Consider the following 19,560-nt stretch of genomic DNA (forward strand, 5'->3'; position numbering starts at 1 on the left):
ATCTACTCAACTGGCTGCAAGCTGCCTTACCCAAGTAAAGTCCACTGAGGTGCTAAAATGGACATTTAGAAGCATGCCTTTGTTTGATATGAGCAGACTCTCCAAATGAACTTTGGTATTTGTCTCTAGTGAAGACCACCCTAGGGGAAAAAGAGGACCCACTGCTTGACCACAGCTGGTATCCCTCTGATTAGTGGTCTTGGCTCATTTTGTAGTAAACAACTGGCCCCACTTACCAAGAACATCATCCAAAACTCAACTATTTGGCAATCTCAGTAGTCCAGGGAGGTTAACAGCTGAATCAACAAATATTCTAACTATCCTGCTACCAAATTTGAAGGTAGTTTGCTGCCAGAACTGGGAGGAAGCATGGGTTTAGTGCTCAAAACTGATATTACTATGCTTAAAGAAATAGGGAAGATTCCTGTACAGCATTTTCCATATGTTTTTGTTAAAAGCAGACAAAGAACTAGCATGGAAAAAAATTTAATCTTATGTTTTAAAGCACGTGATGTTTTATTTTGTGACATCTCTAATATTTACAATTCTGGAAAGAGCTAAGTGCACAGATATGTTTACTTCTTTGGTACAGTAATTTAACTTGCCTACAATAAGTAAAACATTATGAAGCAAGGAAAAAAAAACTTTGAAGTAGTTTGAAGTGACATTTGTTCAGATGATCTTTAATGATGAACAGTCTCTTCAATGCCAATGGCAAATAACATTTACAACAAAAACTTCAGAGTGCTTTGCTTTCACTCTTATGAAGATCTGAGCTTCTGAACTAGAAAGTACTGGAAAGAAATATTGGCCAGTCTTTTCCTGTCTTATTGGTAGTACAGGTGACAACTTAAATGGTATGATTAATTTGAGGAGCATCAAAGTTTAAATCACCCACAAATCTTTCCCTGCTCACTAAATGACTCCTTAAATTCTACAATTCAAGACTCATTGCATTAGTTCCAGGTTTCTGTTTAGTGTTAAAATGTAAATATCCTTGAAAGGGGATTCTATTGAAGATAGCTGTTCTGCTAACCATTTACTGCTTGGAGTAAAATATATTTATCAGGTCTTTAAAAACAAGCTTTGATGAGAAGGGTAATTATGGAAAAGAAAAGAGAGACTGGTTGTTTGAGATAGACAAGAACCCATGCTCAAAAGGGAAAGAACAGAGGAAGATCAGCGGCCATAGGAATTAAATTCTTTGGCTATTTTATAATTTTCTCTAAGGACTAAACTGATTCTAGACTTTTAAGTAATCAAATGATTTTTAATTTTTCATTTAATCAAACCTAATTAATTTTGATGTCTGAAAAAAGACAAATAGAGACAGTGGAGGCTTTGACCTAGTCGGAATTGAATATTGCTTTCTTCAATATAAGTTCTTTGAAGTCAAGACCAAATCCAATTGACCTCAGCATTTTTTTTTTTTTTTAGGGATGAACATATAATGGATATCTCAAAAAGATCTGTTGAAAAGAAATAATTAGAACTAAATTCTTTAAAGAAGAGCCTAAATGGAAGAGATACTTCTATAGTTAAGTAGACCTCTGGGTTCTAAGGATCAGACAATAACTCACATCTACATGACTGCCAATCATATCATGTAGAGAGAATGTCAGAGATCCCTGCCAGCGTCGAAAACCTAAAATATGAATGCGTGATGGTCTCTAACAGAGCACTGTTAAATTCACCAGATTACCACCTACAGAAGTCAGTTGGATTGTGGAGATTGACTATAGGCTACCACAGCCCCAGTTGCAGCTGTTCTGTCAGACATAGCAGATAACTAAGTCCTTCTATATTTGGTATGTAATCACTGATTTGGCAAATACACTCTTTTCCTTTATAACTAAAAGAAAATTAAAAAATAGTCTGCATTCATGTGGGGCCCTTCAAATTTGGAAGTATCAGCAGTTCATCTTCACAGAAACAGATACTTATTTTATAAGAGTTTACCTTTCCTTTCTTTAAAGCTCCAACTAGCACCACTATCTAGAAAATTACAGAATGTCTGATCCACAGGCATGGAACCCCATAGAGTATAGCATTTGAACAAGATACCCTCTCTACAAAAAGCTACAAGAGTGGGCCCCTGATATGATTCATTGGCCTTCACCCATTCTGCACCATTTAGAGGTAGCCAGCCTTACAATACATTGGAACTGCCTTTAAAGTTATAAGGGAAGGGCCATCTTAAAGGAAACAATATGAAGGGAGTACCACTCTTTGGGATATAGTGTATTTTTTTTAAGTCAGAGACCTGTATATGGTACTTTTATCTCTAACAGAAAGGATGCATGACTCTGGAAACCAAAGAATAGAAGTGGATGTGGTCTTATTTACCATCACTCCCATGATGCACTATATTTTGTACTTTCTTTCCCCACAACCTTGGACTCTTCAGGATTAGATATCCTGTTACCCAAAGGGTCTCTCTCTTGACAGGAGACAGAGCAAATATCCCACTAACCTAAACTTAGGGCTCTTAACAAGGCACTTTGGACTTTTTATGATGAGGTCTGAGCAAACAAAAAGGGAAGTCACCATACTGGCATGGTTAATTGACCCTGAAAAACAAAAATAGGCAAGGCTTCTTTACACAAAAAGGGCAGGAAGGGATACACGTGGAACTCAGGTGATACACTGGACACCTCTTAGAACTCCTATCAAGAGTTCATATTCTCAGTAATGAAGGTTAAGGTCATACCACTAGCTAAGCCACCAAGACCCACTCAGGTGATAGCTGAAGGTGAAAGGAATTTAAAATGGGTAGTGAAGGAGGGAATGATGAATACCAGCTGTGACCCCAAGAGCAATCAGATCAGCAGCAGCCATAGTACATGCCATTTACATAGATCAATTAGACCAAAAATAAGTGAAGATATAGCAAAACCTAAACAACATAATAAAGAGCAAGTCACTATATACTATATATTAAACTTCACATTTAATGATAAAAATATACCTCCTTGTCAAGTGTATATTAAAATGTATAATGAAATGTCAAGTGTATATTAAATCACAAAAAATGATCACAACAAAAAAGAAAAGATTGATAAGTTCCAAAAAATGAACAACATCCTCTGATAGCAATGAAATAAAAGTAAGAATTATTAACAAAACCAAAACCAATAGGCTCTTCCACCTGGAAATTCTAAAACTCCTTTTTAAATAACTCTTGGGTGAAAAGAGAAATAATTGAAATTACAAAATATCTAAAAGACAATGGTAATAAAAATGCTCCATACCAGAATCTTTGAGATACATTTAAAGTAGTAGGCAGAGGGAAAGTGACAATTCTTAATAGTTTTAGGAATGAAAATAAAATAATGAAAATAAATAAAATTAAATTCCTTACTAAATAAATAAATAAACCAAGAGAATCTCCAAGAAATAATAAAGATAAAAGGAGAAACTAATTATGTAATGAAAAGAAAAACAGAAAACAATAAATAAAAATTTCAAAAATTTTTTGAGAAAAAAAATAACTAGACAAACTGAATCAAGCCTAACCAAGAAAAAACAAAAAAGAATAAGCACATATAGGGGCGCCTGGGTGGCTCAGTTGGTTAAGCGACTGCTTTCGGCTCAGGTCATGATCCTGGAGTCCCGGGATCGAGTCCCGCATCGGGCTCCCTGCTCGGCGGGGAGTCTGCTTCTCCCTCTGACCCTCCTCCCTCTCATGCTCTCTGTCTCTCATTCTCTCTCTCTCAAATAAATAAATAAAATCTTTAAAAAAAAATAAAAAAAAAGAATAAGCACATATATAAATATTAAAAAAAATAATGGCACATGGGAAACAACCATTAAAACAAAAATTTAAAAATCGTGAGACTATTTTGTGAATTTATATGGAAGTCAATTTGAAAACCTAGATGAAACAGATATTTTCCTAAGGCTAATATAACAAAGCTAACCCTATTAGAGATAGCTTAAAAAGGCTAATTTCTGCAGAAGCAGTAAAAAAATTCATCAAGGAACTACCCCATAAAAAAACATCAATTCCAGATGGTTTCACAGAGGAATTCCATCAAAGTCTCATAGATAAGACAGCCCCAATGTTCCATAAATTACTCCATAGCACTAAAAATTAAGAAGACTTCCTAATTATTTTCATAAAATAAGTATAACACTAATACGTAAACTGGACAAAGAAATACCAAAAAGATTGAATATTATAGATCAAGATCACTTATAAATATTGATGCAAAAGTCACAAATAAATATTAGTACATATTGATAAGTATTGGTACAGCCATTTGGAAAACAGTATGAAGTTTCCTCAAAAAAATTAAAAACAGAACTACCATATGATCAAGCAATTCCACTTTTGGGTATTTATCTAAAGAAATAGAATACACTAACATAAAAAGATATATGCACCCCTATGTTCATTGCAGTATAATTCACAATAGGCAAGATATGGAAACAAAATCCCAAAATGGATTATCTAAAAATAATCCATTCAATGGGTGAATGGTTAAAGAAGTGATATGAAGGAGAGAGGATGGTGGCAAAGGAGGAGGACCCTAGACTCACCTTGTCCTGTGAATACAACTAGATAACTATCAAATCCTCCTAAACACCCCAGAAACTGACCTGAAGACTGGCAGAACAAACTCCACGACTAAAGGTAGAGAAGAGGCCACATCAAAGAAGGTAGTAGAAAGTGCAGAAATGTGGTTTGGGAAAGAAAGGATTATGGTTGATGTGGTAGGGAGGGAGTTGCTGTTGTGGAGGAGGGTGAGAGATAGACTAGCACACAGAGGAGTACATGGGAAAATGAATCCCCCTAGCAATGGCTTGGAAAGTGAGAGGGGCCAAATTTTGTAAGTTTTTGCAACCAGCAGCACTTAAAGCCTGAAGTTTTAAAGGTCAGTGGGTATGGCTGAGATAGACTCCAGAGGGCATTGCCCTGATCTTGGAAAGAAGGCAGGCAACCTGTTGACATACAGCATTGAAACAGCAATCTGAAGAGTGTCTGGGGCACACAGTGGGGAGGTTATTCGCTCATCTTGGAGCATGTCCCAAAGAGGCAGCATTCATGGAAAGACCCCTCTGGGAACAAATGAATAGGCTAGGGCCATGTCCCTGCCCTGAACTTCAGTATAAGCAGAGGGCGCCCTGCAGAAACCAGCACAGCCCAATACTCCCTACCTAATTTGCTTACACCAAGCCCTGTCACCCCATGCTCCAGTGGAACCGGCCCTCCCAGTCATGCTTGCCTCAGTCCCAACGGGCCTCTCCCCTTTAAGATCAGCCCAAACCCTTGGTCACATTGCATCTGTGAGGGTTTGCAGAACATCAGTTCCAGTGGCAGTGGCAACAGGTCTCATTTCACAAACAGATCAGAGCATACCTAGTTAAAAGGCCAGGGACCAAACACTGCTCACAATAGGCAAAGCGAGCCTCTGCAGATGACTGGCCTGATAGATAAAGCAGCCAGGACAAAACAGCAAAGCACACATACCCTGGAGACACTCTCAAAAGTGCCAGACTCTGAGGAACAAGGGATGCTACACAGCGGGGCAATACAGGACCTCTTCTTCATAAGGCCCATTACCCTCAAAAACAGCAGACATAGGTGACTTCCCTAACACACAGAAACAGGCACAGAAACTTAGAAAAAAATGAGAAGATAGATAAATTTATCCCAAATGAAAGAACAGGACAAGGCCACAGCAAGAGATTTAAGTGAAACAGATATAAGTAACATGCCTAATAGAGAATTTAAAATAATGATCATAAGGATATTCCCCGGACTTGAGAAAAGAGTAAAAGACATGAGTGAGACCCTTAACACAGAGATAAGGAATAGTGAAGCAGAAATAAAAGGCACCATAAGTGAAATGAGAAACATGCTTGATGGAATTAACAGCAGGCTGGAAGAAGCAGAGGAACAAATTAATGACCTAAAAAACAGAGTAATGGAAAGTAATCAAGCTGAACAAAAGAGAGAAAAAAGAATTATGCAAAAGGAGAATAGACTTAGGGAACTCAGTGACTCCCTCAAACATAATAACATTCATATTATAGGAGTCTCAGAAGAAGAAGAGAGAGACAAGGGAGCAGAAAATTTATTTGAAGAAATAATAGCTGAAAACTTCCCTAACCTGGGGAAGGAAACAGATATCCAGATCCAGGAGGCATGGAGAACCCCTATCAAAATCAACAAAACAGATCCACACCAAGACATTGTAATCAAACCAGCAAAATATAGTGATAAAGAAAAAAATTTAAAAGCATGAAGACAAAAGAAGACAATAACATACAAGGGAAAACCCATAAGGCTAGCAGGGTTTTTTTTCTACCATTGAAACAATGTGACATTTGTGTATGAATAGACAATCATTCAAGTGGAATAGAAAACAAAATCCAGACATAGGCCAAAGAAACATGAAAATTTAGTATTTGTAGAGGTAGCTTTAAAATGACTAAAGAAAAGACCAATTGCTTAAGAAATAGTCCTGGAACAACTGAGAACCCGTTTAGAAAAAGACAAAATTAAATAAATATATCACAACATTCAAAATTTTTTAAAAAGTTCCAAGTAATCTGCTCAAGTTACTTAGGCTGCTATCATTCAGAAGTACTAATCCCAAAAGTATGTTATTTTTCAGATATCAACTTAAACCTTTTACCACCCAATAATTAAGAAATGTTATCATAGAAGTATAAAAACTAGGTGTCATCATTTTGGCTCCTAACAGATTTACTTTTACTGAATTGTACTTTGGCATTATGACATCAGTCTGAAAGACGGAAATCACACAATACCATGAACTGCTGCCCTTCTTTTGAACTATTAATGTATTTTTTATAGAAGGGAAAAGAGAGTCATATAACTGATCATGTGTCACTGTTTTGGCCAGTAGGAAGTTCAGACTAAAATTTACAAAACAGTTCCAAAAAAATGTACAGGACTTTGTGGCTATATATTGAGAAAAGACAGTTTTTCAGTCTCAGCTGAGTTTATTTTTTTTAAGGTTATTTATTTATTTATTTATTTGTCAGAGAGAGAGAGAGCACAAGCAGGGGTAGCAGCAGGCAAAGGGAGAAACAGGCTCCCCACTGAGCAGGGAGCCTGATGCGGGACTCAATTCCAGGACCCTGGGACCATGATCTGAGCCAAAGGCATACACTTAACCAACTAAGCCACCCAGGCATCCCCTCAGCTGAGTTCTTAATACCACTCAGAAATTATTTTATAAGTCTTCAGTCACTCCCCTACTTACTCTTCACAGATCTCCTCAAGCACCCTCTTTCCACATGCCCACAGTCCTCTAACTCTTGGGATTGTCTCCTACTTATACAGAAAACAAAATCTACCTTATTTCACCTCCTTAACTTCTCCCTTTGAAACAAATCCCTATACTTGTGCTATGCACAACTCATTTATTCTTGATCTTTTTTGCGTTTTAGAGAAATTTGAATTTCCCCCCAGGTGTTGCTTAAGTCCAACACTCAAATTTTTACAGTGATTTGTTCTCATTCAGTTCTAAATATTTTCTAATTTCCACTGTGATTTTTTTTCCTTTTCTGTATGTTTTTTCATTACCAAAGTTTATCTTACAGCTCTTATATTGTTAATTTAAAACTTAATTGCACTGTAGTTAGAAAATGTATCCTTCTGGGGGTGAGCGTCCAGCTGTGGTATTTTCAAACCTTATTTCATGTACTTTCCCTAAATGATTTCATCTGTTACAACTGCTTCAAATAATACCTCTATGTGGATGATTACAAATGTTTGTCTCTAGTCCTATTCTCTTCTGAGTTTTAGGCCTATAGTTTTCTATAGACTTATCAGGTTAATTTCTTGTATGTCCAACAGATACTGCAACCCTAACAAATTCAAAACCAAAGCATTATCTCTACCACCCCTCTGAAAACTTTCTTCCTTCTCCCTTTTTATTCTCTATTTTTAGAATGGTGATCCCACATTCCACCCAACTCTTCAAACAACAAACATCAAAATTGTCTCTTACTCCCATGAACTGGAGTGTTCATGGGAATGTTGTTCGCTGGAGTGTTCAAGTGCTGTGAATTCTATATCCTAATTATTTCTGGAAGCCGTCCTTTCTTCTCAATTGTAACAGGCCCTCATCATTTATAGCCTGCCTTGCATCATCCTCTTAAATAGTGTTTAATTAGTTTTGTCACCTCTCCCTCTCTCCTTCTCTTTTACCGTTTTGCTCTTGCTACCACAAGTGTTGAAAACACAGTCTGATCATTTCATTCCCTTGCTTAAAAATCTTTGATCACTGCCTAAATAAAGTCCAAATTTAACACAATATATAAAACCCCTTATCTGAGAAAATTTATCTACTGTGCTAGTAGAAACTTTTCAGGCTTTATGTAATATTAAACATACTATTGTAAATTCTTGGACCTGCAACTCTATCAAAAGTCTAATGTGATGGGTATTAAGGAGGGCACGTATTGCATGAAGCACTGGGTGTCATATGCAAACAATGAATCATGGAGCACTACATCAAAAACTAATGATGTATGAGAGACGATGGACTCTGAGAAACAAACTGATGGTTCTAGAGGGGAGGGGGGTGGGAGGATGGGTTAGCCTGGTGATGGGTATTGAGGAGGGCACGTTCTGCATGGAGAACTGGGTGTTATGCACAAACAATGAATCATGAAACACTATATCTAAAACTAATGATGTAATGTATGGGGATTAACATAACATTAAAAAATTTAAAAAAAAAACTAATGATGTACTGTATGGTGACTAACATACATAATATAAAAAAAAAGTCTAATGTTGAGAAGGAGTTGGATACAAGTGTTTCCTCATATATAACTGCCTACACATTATACTTTTATGATTAAAAAAAAACTTACGATCTTTAGAATAAACCACTTTTCCAAAACAATCTTGTACCAATTACATGAATACAGGTTACATCTTTGGCCCAATGAAAACATTTAATGCAGGTGAGCAGGAGGCGTGGGCACAGTCTGACAAGGCTGGAGCTCAGGACCTTGTATTAGCAGTACAGAAATCAAATACAATGAGACAGTGTTTTGAATGATGATTGCAAATCGTAAAATCTCAAAAGAAACATCTTTGGAAGACCAAGTAATAAGTAAAAACATGGCCCATGCATCCTTTAACTTGGCTTTAGGAAAAAAGGAGAAAATGATCCCAACCATACAGATAATTAGGAGGTGACACATTCCTCCCTAGCACGCATCCTATCTGTAACTAAAGTTACAATAGAACCCATGTTCATAATAATAACCTTTAAAGATAATAAAAGATAAATTAGGTTCTGTATCCTCAGTATGAGAAGACAGGTAAATAGAATTAATTCCAAGAAGGTTTTCATGAAAAAATTATTAAAAGCATACAGGCTTACAGAAGATATAAACTTATATTAATGTGTTAATTACTATTTTAATTATCTGTTAATAATTGCTTCAATTACTCAAAACAATTTCCTTCTTCCCAGAATGCTGACATCGATATATTGCTGTATTTTATCTCCTACTATGTCCTTGTTAATAAAACTAGGTACAATGTAGTTTTTTAGATTTTTGAACTACCAATATTGAGTGTGTTTTTAAATGAGACAAGAAAGAATAGGCATTTGCTGAAGAAATCAGCCAACCCTGAAAGAGAGATGCAGGGTAAGAAGTAGATTTTATGGTTTACAAAGAGAGGGAGAAAGCATCAGTACAGTGCTATTTCTAGAAATTCTGCCTACTGCTTTGACATTGTTTATTGTTCTGATTTATTTATTCTGAAGCCAAACTCATTTTTTCAGCTTTATTGCTGTTTCTATGATTCTGAATTAGATGTGTATGTACATATATTTTTTTGGCTTATATTTCTGAACTAGAGTGAGCTTCAGAATCTTTATCTCCATGTGGTACATATCTTTGACTCATAAAATGATTTTTAAAAAACTCAAATGTTTCATGTTAGAAGCTTGCGTTCTACGTGAATTTGCAGGAAAAAAAAAAGACACTCTACATCAAGTATTCAGCCAAAGTCATATTTCAAAGAATAAACAAGCAAGTTTGATATATGTACTATAGACTTAATTATATTTATTCTAGAATATGAGATCTAAATGATATATGCATACAGCAAACACTGGAAGCATTTTGTATTAAAAATTCAATGGAGTTTATCCTGAAATTTGATTTCATGCCCCAAGTATGTGTTATTAATAGTTGTGCCAAACAAATAAGTCAGCTGTGATCTAATCAGGACTAAAATGTGGCTAATACCTTTCTGTTTCCTCGGGATCACTGTTGCATACCTTTTAATATGGGAGAAAAGATTTAGTCCAAACTATTTACAAAGATGTGAATTTTAACAAGAATCTTTCTTAAGCCTGTTATGTAAAAACATGCTTTACAATCAAGTTTAATTTTTACTTTTGTTTCAAATTTAGTATCTTCCAACCAACATTTTACCTCTGGTCCTGGAGGGCCACATGGTCCTTGGGGTCCCGGGTCACCTATCTGGCCCTAAAATGGGGGTGGGGATCAAAGTATAAGTATTAATCTGATATATACAATTTAAAACAGAAACAGACATATGGTAAGCAAAAAGAACTCAATGTATTATGCCACACAAAATTATAATGACTTTTCAGCAAATAACAATGAATATATTATGTCAAACAAAGTTGTAACTACCATTCAGAAAGACTTAATTTGTAACCATCATCACTGTGGAAAACTCATTTAAATAAAAGATGTATGGATATAATATATAGTTACTCCTAAGTGTTGGAGATACAAACAAATTGAGTTAAGTGCTCAAATCAAGAAAAAAGTAGTGTGTGTATGTGTAGGTTACCCAGAGATAAGGCAATAAAGTTTGACTCAACAAGATAGGGGACTCTAGATGAGGAACTGCTTTCATAACAACCAGAGTCTGGGACTGTCCCTGAAAATTCCTCTCTCCTTTGATAATACAAGAGGCCTGATTTAGTAATTAAAAATCATCTGGATTTAAGTCCCTGCTGCTTAATCTCTCTTAGGTTCAGTTTTCTTAACAATAAAATAGGAATAATAGTGATAACAAGTACTAACATTGTTACAGGGTAATTGTGAGGATTAAAGAAGACAATATATTTAAGGTGCTTAGTTTAGCACAGTGCCTGGCAATAAATGTTAACCAATTTTATAACCATTAATCTTTCCCTTTATATCCTCTGTCCTCTCCTGGGTACCTATAATTCCTAGATTGTTTTGATCATTATATTAAAATGTTGAGGATTTATTGTCAATATTTCTGAAGCCATTTTCTGACATCTGGATTAACCATGTGAAATCAGGGCTGGAGAGGAAGTTCAGAGGAGAGAAAAGTGGTTATAAAGCCTGAAACTAGAGATGAAAGGAGGCAGTAGTCTGATACCCTTGCTTTCATAAGAAAAATTATTGATTATTTCTGTCATATTAAATTTCTATGTGAGTTTCAAATTTGACCTAATAGGTCTCAGATTACATAAAATTACAAGAAATAATGTGTGCTTATCCACGTTTTAAGAAGTAAAGCACAGTTTTCCATAAGTACTAAAGTCATTCTCATACAACGCTTAAGTATCTGGGTATCTGGATACAAAACAGTACACAATAGAACTACTGCAATCAAATCCAGAGAAAAGTAATGAAGTATTATATAAGACTTGATTTAGGTTCTCCTAAATAAAGTCATAATTCATCATAATTAGTATCTAGAGTCTTAAATTCTTAAAATGGCAAGTACCTCTCTTAAAGAGATAAAGATGGGATTCTCACTGGAGACCTCTGGTGGCAAAAAAACAAATGAGAAGCTAAATTTACAAGCTTTGAGGAAAAAATAACATACTCTATGTCTTTGTTTTCAGAAAAGTTAATTGACAACCAGATAGTTAAAAGCACAAATTTTGGAAAAATTTCATTCTTCAGAATAAATCATTTTTGAAAAACTTCAACTGGAAGTTTCCTTGAATGTCAAATCTCCTTTACAAAAACTGAATTTTCAAGTAAGTTTTAGACAATGGAGTAATGATTAAGTAAACCTCTATAACTGACAACTTCTAGTTAAAAATATGGAAAAACATAATAATTGTCTTTGTTTTCTTTGTTTTAAGGAAAGAATATTTCTTAACTTCTGATTGGTGATTGTCTCTGGTTTTTAGATGCTTGTTGAGCAAAAGACTCCCTAATTCCAAAATGAAGAAAGCTTTCCAAATCAGGACATTCTTTCTTTTATCTTGTAAGTATTCTTTCATGTTACAACTTAGATTCATTTGGGGAAAAAAAATATCACTAATGCCGGCATCTTAGAAAACAAAAAGCCAAATGTAGGAGATATAAAATAAGAAAGACATCCTTATGACTTTGACATTCTTTGTCATGATAGTAAACAAATGATTTAGATAGGCACTAACTTGTATAATTTCTTTTTAATATAACAGATTCAGCGCAAGCAATTTTTCATTAAACAGGTGTCTCCTTCCAAAACTAGGGAAGGTTTCCAGGTCAAACCCCTACAGTTTTTTTCTATTAATAAGATACAAACAAGTGATAAAGTGAGAGACTACAGATGCTCACAAATATTAATTCATAAATATCTAGCCTATCTTCAGTCTGATGTATATTTTTCAAAGATTTGATAAAACAAACAGAAGATGGTCAACTATCTTCTACCAAAGTAATCCCTGCTGACATTAAAATGTTTTTTTTTATTAGAAAAATACAGAAAGGTACAAAATGAGCAAGTAAAAGCCTCACTTTTATCATCTTAATACTCCCTGCCTCACAGCCCTAAAAAAACATATTAGAGTTGGTTCTGGTGATTTATTTCAGGAAAAAAAATAACATTAAGGGTTTTAGGACAATGTGTTAAAGGTGAAACAGGCTCTCCACCCTTTTTTAGGTTAGACTGGAGAAATACTGGTAAACACTATTACTGAGAGAGGAAATTAAAGAGTCACGGATTTGCAAGGAACTTACACAGTGGTTAAATGCTCAAGGTCATAGCAAGTCAGTGTCGGGGGTGGAACTAAAATCTAAGTCTCTGTTTCTCAGAGCAGTATATCCCCCCTGCCTCACAACAAACATGTTATCAATATACACTGTATCAAAAAGGTTTACTTTGTATAAGCATGATATCTGACTTCCGTTTTCTCTAGTAATTAATTGTAAAGCATTACAGAATAATATTGATACCATTTATTACTTAGTATTGGCCTTAGAAAATGTGTTGTACCCGCTCCTTTTATTATTATCAAAAGTCAGAAAACCTTCACATTATGAATAACTGAGGATGTAAGAAGTCTAGGGTTTTACTTTGCCAACCACACTGCAGATATTGTAAGTTCCTGTTATGTGATTAGAATCATCCTTGAAAAATGGAAGCTTTTTGTTGGTTTCATGACCGATTTTTATGTCCCTTATTTATACTCTTTGGAATTTCTGAGATTCAACTCCAGAGCCCAAGGCTGGATACATGACTGGCCAGGTTTACTCTGAGTCCAGGGCAAAAAAGTAAGAGTGAAGCTCATCACCAGCATGTCACTTGACAAAAAGATACTGAACATTTTTCTTTGGAATAAATACTTTCTGAGAGATGTATATGAAATGCTGTCACTGTTAGAAGTCATACAGAATGAAGTATATAAAGTACTATAACTTAATGCTGCTTCCTCTGACAAAAAAATAAACAAACCTGAGATGGGAGGAGGGAGTTAGAGGAAACACGATGATTTGCTCAGGGAACAACACTCTTTCAAATGTATATTTTAATGTTATATTAATAAGTTATAATCTTCCATCTATTTTTTCTATCTACAATCACCTACACCTTCATAGAGTTGTAATCAATATTAAAAATCCTAAAACAATCTTAAAATTTTGAACCCTCAAACAGTATTGCATAGTGGCTAAGTACGTGAGCTCTGACACATGATTACCTAGGTTTTCCCAGGTGACCAACAACTAACTATGGAAACTTGGGCAAGTTATTTGACTCTGTGTTTCAGTTTCCCTAATCTGTAAAATAAGAATAATAATAGTACCAACTTCATATGATTTTTGTAAAGATTAAATTAGAGGTACAGACCTTAGAATAGAGACTGGTACTTTGTAAACACTCAGTAAATCTTAGCTATAATTATTATGACTTTTAATATATAGAGACATACTGTTAACTCATGTTTTAACCATTATTTAAATGATTTTAATTACTCAGTAATTTTAGTTTGAGTTGGGTTTCATGTTAACTACAATATAAAATATTCTTTTTTTTCCCCCAACTAATTGATGCCCAAAGGTTAAAAAAAAAAAAAAGACAAAGAACTAGTATATTTGTGCCCACAGAGTGTGACATGCTATCTTTTCTTCAAAATATTTCTCTAATGAAATATATTGGAATGAAAGATATTTGGAAAAATTAAAAGTATTATTTAAGGTGCTTTGTATTTTCTGTCTGAAATGTCCATTGTTTACTTTAGATACTATCCATAACAGATCAAACAAGATCTTTAGGGCTCACAGAAATTTGGTTTTGGCCTGGGATGAGGTGGGGGGCAGGAAGGATGAGGTCCAATACTCTATGGAATGCGAGCTGAAAACTTGAAGGATTAGCTATACCCTAAAACTGAAGAGAAAAAATGCCAGACTGGTAGGCTTATCCCCTACTTCTTATATTCTACTAATACCAACAAGTGTGAAGACTCATGCCATGATGTACACTTCGTTAATGGGAAAGAGCAAAACAAAAGTTCAAACCTACTGAAGGTCCTGGCTTTCCTCTGATCCCTGGTGGTCCTGGAACACCAACAGCACCCTAGAGGGTGAGAATAATGGAGAAGATGAAAGCTATCACACCACAAAAGGCAGCTATGCCTCTGTATACAAACTGCTTAAAAAATTAATGGAGTGAATCTAAAAACTTTGAGAAAACCATTTCAAACAAGACGTGTAAAACCATATTGATACCATATCCTAACAAACTACATGGTTAAAATAATCATACTCCTGGGCGCCTGGGTGGCTCAGTTGGTTAAGCGACTGCCTTCGGCTCAGGTCATGATCCTGGAGTCCCGGGATCGAGTCCCGCATCCGGCTCCCTGCTCGGCAGGGAGTCTGCTTCTCCCTCTGACCCTCCCCCCTCTCATGTGCTCTCTCTCATTCTCTCTCTCTCAAATAAATAAATAAAATCTTTAAAAAAAATAAAATAAAATAAAAATAAAAATAAAATAAAAAAATAAAATAATCATACTCCTTTCTTTTTAAAGAATTTATACCTTTTCACTGAATTTTTTGTATTTATGTAAACTAAATGGAAAAAAAAATTACCTTGTCTCCAGGATACCCTAGTTCTCCTGGCTCTCCTGTAATGCCTTGTTCACCCTAGAGGGCACAATTTCATACAAAGACACTTAAGCAACACAAACATGGCAATATTATAAGAAAGTAAAATTAATTATAGAAGAATAGTTTCTCTATTTTTCCTACTTCTGATAAAAACTGTATATTTGACAGTACAGATTAGATCCCATATATAAAAACAAGATATTTTATAAGTTGTATTGACTAAAAAGAAAAAATAAATGTGATGAGAAATTATCTCTATGATAATGTAAATATTTAAATCACCTTATCACCTTTGATTCCAGGTAGGCCCTTACTCCCGGAAAGACCCTTAAAAAAAAAGTGATATTTTGTGACATCGTAGAGAAATTAAGGGGAAATATCCATTATGCAAATAGAGACATACCATCGGGCCAGGAGTTCCAGAAGGTCCAAATGGTCCAATAGGGCCAATACTGCCCTGAAAAGCAATTAGACAGAAAGGTATCATTAAGCATCCACTAGGATTGGAAAGAGAATATGGTAAAATTAATGAACTAACCCAGAACAGTTCATCTCACTAAGCTCCCCCATGTGCCTTGTTCTTCCACAACTTCTTTTCCTCTCCACATTAATAAATCATACCAATGTTTGAAACTTTAGCGAGGTCATCCTACTCCCTGAAGCTATTATACCAGTCTAGTCCACAAGGATCCTCCCCTTCCTTTAGTTCGTATAATGCTTAACTGTCCATGACATGCATCTTGAAATATTTCTCTAACTAGATAATATCTTGAAGATAAGGGAAATATTTTAGTGCCACATTCCCAGGAGGTATTCAATTAATACTTCATTTGATCATCTTACATTATTATTTCACACATTTATTCAGGAATTATTTATTGGGCACTTACTATGTTCCAGGCATTCCAGTGATTTTATTTTGTGATTTGAAATTTGCAAATGATAAAATTTACCATAATTTCAGGGATAAACTGAGTACTGAACAAAAGACTCTACTCTTCTGGGCTTCTGTCAGTCATACATCATTTAACATTTGTTGAACATAACATGTACACAGACACTGTAGTTGTGTGGAGGAAATAAAGATGAAAAAGACATAGTCACCAACATCAAGGTTCTCAGTTTAATGCTCCAACACAAGATTCCTCAAAAATGTAACAAACTATCATCTCCAGTAAGCAAGTGATTTTAAAAACTCCTCAAATATATCATCTTAGAAGACAAAGGACAATAGCCACAATAAGGGTATTTCAAAGTAAAATTTGAAAAAAAATGGCTTGGGGATCACTTACAATTTTCATGTCATTGACACCTTCATTATCCTTCTTTCTCTTGCTACCTCTCTGTGCCTAGCTTCTGTATCATCCTTCATCTTCAAAGAACAAGTTGGCTTAAACCTCCCTTTTATGGTTTTCAAATGTTAAGGAACTTCTAAAGGTGTATCTGTGGCCATGCTAAAAATGTTGCCCCTTTTACCAAATTTCTTAGGAAAGCATCCCAGGCCTCACTACCAGGTTTGCACCAACCCTTCCCGTCTTGTCTACTTCCATTTGTCCCTACTCCTCCTTTACTTCTCCCTCCTCCAAATCCCACATTCTAGCCACAATGGACTGTTTTCCATTCTCTGAACATTCTCTCTCTTTATCACATGCTCCAAGCCTTCGAAGATATGGTTACCAATACTGGAATGGCTTTCTACTGCACTAGTGAGTACACTGTATTATACTCCCCTCTGTGTTCCTAGTCCACACATTCTGAGAAAGCAGAAGCAAGTTTATTGATTTTTTACTTCCCAGACCCAACATAGTAATTGGCACATAATTGTTTTGAAATAAAGTATGGAATGAATACTGAAGGACCTGTCAGAATAGCCAAAACAAAAAGACAAGAAATAACTAGTGGTGGGGATGTGGAGAAAAAGGAAGCCTTGTGCATGCTGGTGGAAATGCAAATTGGTGGAGCCACTGTGGAAACCAATAAGGACATTCTTCAAAAAATTAAAAAGTAGAATTACCATATGACTCAGTAATTCCACTACTGACATTTACCCAAAGAAAAGGAAAACACTAATTCGAAAAGATATATGGACCCTATGTTTATTGCAACATTACTTTCAACAGCCAAGACGTGGAAGCAGCTCAAATGTCCATCCATAGACGAATGGATGAAGAAGATGTGGTATACACACACACACACACACACACACACACACACACGAATATTACTCAGCCATAAAAAAGACTGATATTACTCAGCCATAAAAAAGACACGTGCGCACGCACACACACACACTGGAGTATCACTCAGCCATAAAAAAGACTGTTGTTTCTTGCCACTTGAAACAACACGGATGGACCTAGAGGTTAAAATGCTAAGTAAAATAAACAGAGAAAGACAAATACCATATGATTTCACTCATATGTGCAATTTAAAAAACATGTGCAATTTAAAAAACAAAATAAATGAACAAAGAAAAAAGGCAAACAAACAAAAAACCAGACTCTTAATTAATTAAGACTCTTAATGCAGAGAACAAACTGGTAGTTGCCAGAGGGGAGGTTAGTGGTGGGATGGCTGAAATAGATAAATGGGATTAAGAGTACACTTACCGTGATGAGCACTGATTGATGTACAGAATTATTGAATGATTATACTGTACATTTGAAACTGATACAACACTATGTTAATTGTACTTCAGTAAAAAAAAATTTTTTAAACAGTGATTTCAAGAACTCTATCTCCCAACATAACAGAGCATTGCTAATAGTTTGCATTCATATAATACAAATTTCAGAATGGAAAATATGACATCTTTACTTTTGCGTGAGTCCTAAAGTCTGTGAAATATAACTGAGATAAATTATTTCCAATATGTTTAATCCTGAAATATATGAGACTGTGAGAGGGAAAGAGTAATATTTTCCAACTTAATAAACAGATATGCAATATTCATATATCACTGACAAATTCTATCAGTAGGAAACAATTGTTCTTATAATTACAGTGGCTAGTTTATTCAAAGTTCATAGCTTAAAAAATAATGAGAGTTTCAAAAAATACAATAAGCATTTCTGTTTGGAAATTATGCAGCAATAATCTATGTAAGTATGGAAGACTCTGAAAAACAAACTGAGGGTTCTAGAGGGGAGGTGGGTAGGGGGGATGGGTTAGCCTGGTGATGGGTATTAAGGAGGGCACATTCTGCATGGAGCACTGGGTGTTATATGCAAACAGTGAATCATGGAACACTACATCAAAAACTAATGACGTATGGTGATTAACATAACAAAAAACAATAAAAAAATGTTATAAACATAAACAAACATTTCTTTGTCATCCTGTTGGTTTTTTCTATAGGCAATAATATTAACTTTGTTTCAGTAAATATATCACTGCATAGACTAATATCTTCAGATGAATGTACTTTGTATGCACAATCTACTGTTTTACTTTTTTAGTGACCCTAAAAGAATTAACACAGAATAGTAAGTGTTGAGAGATATCAAAGATGTAAAAGATTATAGTAAAGATATAAAAGATTTAGGGATGCCTGGGTGCCTCAGTCAGTTAAGCATCTGCTTTCGGCTCAGGTCATGATCCCAGGGTCCTGGGATCGAATTCCACATCAGGCTCTTTGCTCAGCGTGGAGCCTGCTTCTCCCTCTGCCTATGCTGCTCCCCCTGCTTGTGCTCTCTTTCTCTGTCAAATAAATAAATAAAATCTTTAAATATATATATATATATATAAAAGATTTAGTAAAATAGTATGGGTATAGAAAGCTCCAAGAAATAGCAAACATTTTGTGGTATGTTACAAATGGTGTGGAAAATCCTAGTACTGAAGAACTATAGCTTTCTCAAAGCAACCTGCAATAGGCTAAGAGCAGTTTTCAGTTCCACAGGATAATGTGAAAGTCTTCAGAACTCTCTGCTTACCATACTCCTCTTCCATGAGAAGACAGAGCAGACAGGAGAAACACTTCCATGCGTGGCAGCTTAGCTGAGAGTGTCTGGGATACAGCACCAAAGGCAGAAGAGCCTCCCACACATCCAGAAATCATAAAGAACTTTCAAGTCAAAGTGAGTCAAAGAAACAGAGATTCAAGGATAGGTTCTTCATATAAAATGAGCAGCCGCTAGCCAATTAGAGCTCATACGAGTGAGCACGCTGTAGAGAAGACTGTGGGTTCTCTTCAGGCTTTCCAACCACACCCACCCACAC

At 35.4% G+C, this 19,560-nt stretch overlaps 1 protein-coding gene across 1 annotated transcript in view; it reads right to left on the reverse strand.

Moving 5' to 3' along the window:
- COL24A1 (collagen type XXIV alpha 1 chain) overlaps positions 1-19,560 on the reverse strand; it is a 358,042-nt gene that overhangs the window by 219,001 nt on the left and 119,481 nt on the right. Inside the window, exons 15-19 of the mRNA XM_081817091.1 lie at positions 15,743-15,796; positions 15,622-15,666; positions 15,322-15,375; positions 14,756-14,809; positions 10,444-10,497 (exon numbers count right to left, since the gene is read on the reverse strand). Coding sequence (XP_081673217.1) covers positions 10,444-10,497; positions 14,756-14,809; positions 15,322-15,375; positions 15,622-15,666; positions 15,743-15,796 — 261 coding nt within the window. The remainder of the gene's footprint in view (positions 1-10,443; positions 10,498-14,755; positions 14,810-15,321; positions 15,376-15,621; positions 15,667-15,742; positions 15,797-19,560) is intronic.

The sequence above is a fragment of the Leptonychotes weddellii genome, chromosome 4 (assembly GCF_054177405.1).
Source record: "Leptonychotes weddellii isolate Sample4059 chromosome 4, ASM5417740v2, whole genome shotgun sequence".
Taxonomy (NCBI): domain Eukaryota; kingdom Metazoa; phylum Chordata; class Mammalia; order Carnivora; family Phocidae; genus Leptonychotes; species Leptonychotes weddellii.